The 7,658-nt window shown below is 40.3% G+C and overlaps 1 protein-coding gene across 1 annotated transcript; it reads left to right on the top strand.

Moving 5' to 3' along the window:
* Window positions 1-259: 259 nt before the first annotated feature.
* Window positions 260-7,494, top strand: prodh2 (proline dehydrogenase 2). Its single transcript, XM_046069035.1, has 10 exons — window positions 260-560; window positions 819-1,009; window positions 1,880-2,006; window positions 2,453-2,524; window positions 2,663-2,743; window positions 2,969-3,112; window positions 3,243-3,409; window positions 3,644-3,754; window positions 4,681-4,769; window positions 6,516-7,494. The coding sequence occupies exons 1-10, from the start codon at window positions 330-332 to the stop codon at window positions 6,689-6,691; spliced, it is 1,389 nt and encodes a 462-aa protein (XP_045924991.1). The 5' UTR covers window positions 260-329; the 3' UTR covers window positions 6,692-7,494.
* Window positions 7,495-7,658: the final 164 nt, after the last annotated feature.

The following is a 7,658-nucleotide window of genomic DNA, read 5'->3' as shown; positions in this document are numbered from 1 at the left end:
TGTCCTGACTCCTGGCTTTTACTAACTGATCTCCTTAAGTGTTGTTTTTAAAAAAGAAACTAGTTTTTCTATGATTGATACAAATTTTGCTGCTATTCTTGCCTTCTCCTTCTCCAACAGGTTCTGACATGAGAGGACCTCACGTCTTCCCGAGCTGACCACTCAGGCTCTGACAATCTGGATCAATGTATTTCTGTTTAATGCGCATTTCAGAGACGGTACACACTTCAAAATAACAACAAAGGAAGATTTATACAAACAATTCAAATCACTGAGACACCAGAAACAAGCTGCGTCAGTAACATACAAGCACACACACACTGTTAGAGATGATGATGTCCTCTCGTTTGCGTCCCTCACTCCCTCATCTCTTGTCGCTGAGGCTACTGAGTACTGCGGCCTCCAGGACGGTGGAGGTCAAGCAGCCCGACCTTCTGTCAACGCCTCTGGCTTTTGAGGATCCCAGTGCCTTCAGGGTGAAGAGTTTGGGTGAGCTGCTCCGTGCTCTGGGTATCTTCCACCTCTGCTCCTTCCCTGCACTGGTTAACAACTGTGGGAAGGTAAGACTTGAGTTCGCCACTCATGATAATTTTTTGGAAGAAAATCAGATGAATAAGTAAGGAGTAAATGGAGGAAAGACTGAGTGAGGCATTAACATGAATGTTGTCAAAGCACTGACTGTGTGTTGGGATGGATGATTTATAAACCAGGGTTTGAACCCGCCACCTTCTTGCTGTAAGGCCACAGCGCTATCCACCGAACCACCATGCCCCATCCACTTCCATCTTCCTTATATTCTTCCTATCTTCTTCTTTTAGTTGATGTCTGCATCACGCACCCTCCTGGGGAGGAGGGGGTTTTCCTTGCTGCTGCGGCCCACTGTGTATGCCCAGTTTGTGGCCGGAGAGAACGAGATTGAGATCTCTCAGTCCATGGAGAAGATGAGCTCGCTGGGACTCAGGCCCATGCTGGCAGTACCAATCGAGGAGGATCTGGGAGAAAGCACTGGGTAGGACACATTTTTAATAAGGCAGTGTGCTCAGACTCCTTTTCATCAGTTGGATCAGTTGTAAAAGAAGGGGAGGAATAAATATTTGTCTAATCTTAGTTTTAATCATATCTGATCTTGACTTTTACTTAATTTACGTAATTTATGCACCAGCTGACCAGATTTTCTCAAAACACTATTTTAGAAAAGAGATGAACAAAACCAAAAACATCAAAATCATAACAGGTGAATGCACAATGACATTTCACAAAACATTTAATTCAATGGAAGCTGATTATGCTCAAAGAAAACTAGAGGATGGAAGAAATAGTGGAGGTGCACTGGTTTTTGCTCCAGTGTGCTCCCCTCATGGGCAGTCACACTGATCACATTGATGTGGTCACGCATGCCCTCCTAGGATGTCAGTCACATATTGCTTAATACATTTGGCAGATAACATGTGAAAACCTGTTGATAGCCTGTTGGTTTGTGAGTGTAAGTTCCACAGTGCTGTTGTCTTCACTATGTGGTAACAAAGTGTGGTCTTGCCTGTGCGGTTGCCTGTTAAATCGATTATTTTTGCAAATGAGGTGCTGATTCAGGAAGTCTACTGTTTTTTAAGGGCTGGAATTTACGTTACGCCAGTGCTGATTAATGACGCAAAGATAGATAGAGATTATTTGTTTCAGCTACCACAAATCAGCCTATGTAAGACTCTGTATCTGAAGTGAAGCACATAAGGCCAAAATGAGGACCTCTCTCCCAGTTTGACATGTTGCTCCTCAGCTCCACTAGAAACACAAATCTCTGCTGCACTGCTCTTTTAAAGTGAATTGCTCTTGCATGTTGAAAAGTGATGTGCATTATTTTGTTTTTTGCATCTATCTCCAGAGAGAAGAGATATGAGGACAACATGGAGGCTATGTTGGAATGTGTACGAATGTCCTACAGCAACGCTTGGAGCAAAGACCCGATGATGCAGCTGAAGATCACAGCCCTGCTCAGCCCGGAGCTGTGTGTAAGGCAACGTTTTCCATCTCAGAGTCACCATTCATAAAGTTTGTAGAAAATCTCTCCCCAGGCCATTTTCAATTTAACTGCTTCTAACATATTTACTGTAAATTAGATGTCATTATGCAGAGATGTCAAGAAAGACATTTTTGATAAACTTTGAAATGGTAGTTCAGAGCATTTTGGTTAAACGTGAAACGCTTGTGAATGTTCCAGGTTTTTGAGTTGATGAGAACCCTGACACACTGTGTGGTGGACCTGAGCCTTACAGCAGTTCAATGTAGTTCAAATGCGTGGGAAACAAAGATAAGAGTCCACATTTTAGTGTTTGATGTGTGCACAGCTGTTCCAGCTTTTTCTTGAATGTCCATCCCAGTGTCTACTCTTTCTTTTTATTCAGCGTAGAAATTGTCTCTTTCTTCTCACTGATGAGCGTGTGTTGCTTGTATCAAGGTGAAACTCACGACCCTCATCGCACAACAACCATACGACCTGAATCTCCTTGTCAGAGCTATGGATGGAGAGGTGCGTCAGAAGCAAACCAAAATAACCCAGTTTGACAGATGTCTTCGTTTTCCCCAGTTCATATTTACATTAAATTGTACAGTGTTGGTGAGGGGGATGCTGTTAAATGATATGTTGAATGACCTCTGCCTCTTTCAGCCAATCAGCTTCCTTGGTTTAGATGAAAGAGAAGTTGCCCATTTCCTCTGTGGCCTGCAGAGACTCAACACAATAGCAGAGGTACAGATGTGAAGGCCCCTGGAAATGTATATTACATGGGAGAATTGCATCAAAGTGATATTATTGTGAAATTCTTAATTATTAGTTACTTGAATTGTTGTGACTATTTATTTTTAAGCTCTAAGACTTTACTGTGCTAGTTTTAATGCAGTCATTTATAGAGACCAAAGTATTATATATTATTAGTCATTTTATATTATAAAGATTTATTGTGGGTTCTTTTAGGCAAGTGTGAACAAAGTCAGAGTCCTGGTTGATGCTGAGTACACATACATGAACCCCGCCCTCTCTCTTGTCACAATGGCGATGATGAAGAAGTTTAACAAAGATGGCGCCTGGATTTGGAACACATATCAGTGTTACCTGAAGGCAAATATCTTTTTCATTTTTACAAATATCAAAATATTTATTTTAATTGCACTCAATACCATAAGATTAGTAGTTTTGTTCTATAAAGGAGCCATCATCAAATACTCCCATCTCTGTCTGTGTCTTTCAGGAGTCCAGGTCCCTCCTGTTAGAAGCTCTGCGTCTGTCCCAGGATGAGAGTTTCTGTCTGGGGGTCAAGCTGGTAAGAGGAGCATACATGGACAAAGAGAGGAGGCTGGCAGAGAAAGAGGGTCGTCTAGATCCGGTCCACCAGTGCTGGGAAGACACCAATGACAGGTGGATAAGAGGCAGCCGTCATTTATCACAACCAGGCAAATGCATCTGGACAACTATAAAAAATAAACTACATGAAACACTTCAAACACTAGATTTATTTCAAAACATTTTTATCTGGTGCATTAGTTTTCTAATGGGGTGAAGGTTGTTGCACAATAACTTCCCGCACACAGATAATTTCTGACAGTGAACTTGACTCCAACACATTTTATCTGTTTACTTGTGTCTGTGCAGTTACAACAGCTTGCTGGATGTGATGCTGGAAGTCATATCACAGAGACCTGAGCGCTACAAGATCATAGTCGCCTCTCACAACGAGGGTTCAGTGAGACGAGCTGCCAAACGGTTAGACCACATGAAGTAAAAATCATATGGGACTTGATGTCATTTACACTAGATAACTATTATATCTGAGAGGGTACATACAGGGCCACTATAATGAAATATTTGTCTCTGGTCTGGTCTGATCTTACCTTCACTTGAATGTCACTTGATGCTGCTGTGTATTCATGGTTCCGAACCTTTTTGACTTGTGACCCCATTAAACAATTTATTATTTCCTTGTTTTTTTAGAATAATTTGAGTCCCTTTAACTGTGAAATAAATCAGTAATTTACAGAAAACAAACTAAATATTGGAGAGAAGTCTAAAGAAACCTTGTGTAGCATACATTTGTTTTTCTGATTCCTTCTTCTGTTAAAGGGGAACTCTGATTTTACTCATTAGAATCTGTTGACAGGTCATGGGAAGTACTGCATTATGAAAAGTTGTAGCCTACAAAGTTTTTTGTGGCTCCAAGAGGAAGCTGCAATAAAAACTGATACATTGCCTCAAGTGACATGACTTGAGTAAGCATTGGTTTAGGGCAGACGACTACAAGTTTGAAAATATAAAGAAAATCTGGAGTGGAGTTGGAAAAAAGTGAGCTTACCAGGCCCCTGTAGCTCACTCCTCAACACTGGTTTGAGGGCTAGATAACACACCCGAATCTCTGACTGAACTGTTGGCGGTCGAGTTGCACTGTGGGTAATGTAGGCATTAGTCTTTGAGAAGGAATAAGAAAGTGTGGCATAATAAAGACAGCACCTCTGGTTCTGTTGCATCAATTTTGATTCTATTTTTTAAAACTGTACTGACTAAACTGTAGGAGTACAATGCAAAATCAGAGGAGTACCCCTCAAATTTATCTTGCCATCTCTAGTGGGGGTCTCGAGCCCCAGGTTGGGTACTACTGCTGTGTAAGATGTGGCTACTGTGCATTTCATTTTCAGTATGGAGGAGTTGGGGATTGACAAAGATGGAGGCTCAGTGTGTTTCGGCCAGCTGCTGGGCATGTGTGATCACGTCTCCCTCACACTGGGTGAGCTTTGCCTCAACTGGCATCCTTTACATTTACATTTTACACTTTAAGAAGTGTCTTATTCAATGACACTTGACATGACTGCTTTAACGACTGAACATGCAAACTTTCAGTTGTAGGACAGCAGCTCTGGTCACCCAAACTCTCTTCATTTTAAAACTGCTATGGATGCTGAAATTACCCACCTTCTCACCCAAAATCATAAAGTGATGCTGTACCAAAACTAATTCTGGTGTTAAGGGTGTATGTGTGTGGGAAATATCCTCCACATGTGGCAAGTGACAAAAATAGCCTAGGTATTAACCCATTTAATCCCACCGGTCACATTTGTTATTTCTGAAGCTCTAAAAATTGTATTGTTGGCTTTGGGCAAGAAATTCAACTTTTAAATGAAAAAATAGATTGTCTTGATTAAAATTGATCATTATCATGTGACTAGTGTGAAATGTCACATGACCAGATTAGTTTACTTCCTTCTTGCACACCTGGAAGAAGATGTCTTCCTCAGACTACTACAAAAAGTAGTAAGTAAAACACCTTAATTAACAGATAGAATTGTCATATTTTGTACATATATTCTTTTAAGTGTCTACTACTGATATGTTTTGGGAATTATACTCCTGCATATATATTTTGCTCGTAAGAGGTGTAAATTTGTTAACGGTCACAATTGTGAACACAGTGCTTCAATTGAAAACACAGGTTTTGGCTGTGACCCTAGTTATCATCTGTTTATTTTTTGAAAGTATCAGATGTGTTGGACCTCCTAGACATATGAGACCCCCTAAGTGCTGTGTGCAGCATCATGATCATTTCTACATTTGAAAAAGTAGGATTTGAAAGTGACAGTGATGGCTCAGATAGGTAGACTATTGAATGACAATATCTGGAGGATGAGACAGATGTTCATGAGAACCAGTTGGTTTGAGATGTCAATAGAGGGGTAGCGACGGAGCAGTGGCTAAGGCACATGCCTGTGGTGTGAGATATTTACGCTACGGTACATCCACCAATGTGTCGCTGAGCAAGACACTTAACCAGTGTCCAGTTACTCCAGAGGTGTGTGACCTCTGACATATATAGCAATTGAAAGTAATTTTGGATAAAAGTGTCAGCTAGTGGTGAAAAAAAAACTATTCCCTTTTTGCTGAGGACCCCCTGGAACCACCATAAGGACCCCTGGTGGTCCCCGGACCCCACTTTGAGAACTACTCTTCTAAGGCACAGTTTATGTCTGCCTGCTCTGACATGCTGAATGTTTTTGAAATGAAAATGTGTTTTTAAATGTTTGTTTTTTATTGCTTTAACTTGCTTGGTCTAATTGAAGAATTTGTGTGAATTTTGACTATGCCGTTTCCCACAGGTCACTATTGTGACCGAGTATAAAACCTAATATTTCATTAACTTAACCAACATAAAATCAAAAAGGGCATAAAGTTTGTGTGTTAGGGAGGTCTAAGGAGTAAAATGCATGTACTCAAATTGCTAGGAAAAATTTCACAATATGCACAAAGCTAGATTTAGTAACTCTAATCTTTGGTAATATTCAACTTAAATCACACATTGGCATTGACTGGTTGACAAACATTAAGCCCTTCTGAAGGAACACATGAAAATGTCTGCATTCAATTTAACATTTTTTTTTTATCACCTACAGTATGTTTGGAATGATTTATTAGCAGTCCTGATGATTATTAGCCTATGTTCACATGCTGTCTTTCATCTCTCCATGTCTCCCTCCTCCAGCTAAGGAGGGTTATGCCGTATACAAGTCAGTGCCGTATGGCTCAGTGGAAGACACACTGCCCTACCTGGTGCGTAGGGCTCAGGAGAACCGCACCGTGTTGCAGGGAATCCGCAAAGAGAGGGACCTGCTTAGGCAAGAGCTCTACAGGAGACTGAGTCTGAGGGGAGGCAGCTAATAGGCCACCAGCCCAGAGGGAAAACAGAGAAGAGGCACTGGTGTGGTCACATTAAGGTTCCCAATCAGGAAATGGTGAAGAATAAGGAAGACACATGAGAACACTGTTGGCCAAATGAACAACATTAAAGTTTAATTTCATGTAGGCTTACACATATCTGTGAAGTGTTTATATGAAAGCTATAAAATAAATTTACTTGCAATTGGTAAAGTAGCTTTGATCTAAATAACTGTGTGCAACAATATGTTGTTTTATTAGTTTGATGGACAGCTTATAAAAATCCATCCATCGTCAACCGCTTATCCTGTGTACAGGGTCGCAGGGGCTTATAAAAATATGCATTTCAAATACATGTAATTTTTCTGATGCACAATAGAAACAGCAGTCAGTATATTTTGTTTTATAATAACTACATAAATGTATGAGATAATACATGATGATGATCCAAAACCTGGTAATGACAGCGTTGAAAAGGTTCAGTGTGGATTTAAAAAACAGATTTCCACCAGTTCTTGGAAGATTAAACTTCTCAAGCTGCTCTGAAGCAACAACTAATTAGTAACAAGAGAACACCATGGTGGTGAAACAAGGACCTACTCTGTTTGCTGGTTAATCTGTGCCTTTGAGTCTCACTGATGTTTGGCTGCTTTGACTTATTTACTTTCTGTGGTGATTTTATAAATATCAGTAAATACATTTAGAGAAAAATAACTGTTCAAACAAGACGGGGAAAACTATCATGACAAAGGCTATTTGTGTGTTTCTTTTGAGTTGCCTAAATAAACAGTTTCTTAATTTTTAAACCTTCATTCAAGTTCTGAGAAATATTACTGTGATTGATTCTGTACTGTCCCCAACATAGATGTACAGGATTTGAAGCCAGGGAGCAGTTCCTGAGTTTCTATCGCGTAGAAAACCAGAGATATAAAGGTTATACAGACCTAGTTCATGTTTTCTGCATTTTCAA

Source organism: Micropterus dolomieu, linkage group LG14 (genome assembly GCF_021292245.1).
Source record: "Micropterus dolomieu isolate WLL.071019.BEF.003 ecotype Adirondacks linkage group LG14, ASM2129224v1, whole genome shotgun sequence".
In the NCBI taxonomy this organism is placed as follows: domain Eukaryota; kingdom Metazoa; phylum Chordata; class Actinopteri; order Centrarchiformes; family Centrarchidae; genus Micropterus; species Micropterus dolomieu.
This window is presented reverse-complemented; position numbering and strand designations above follow the sequence as displayed.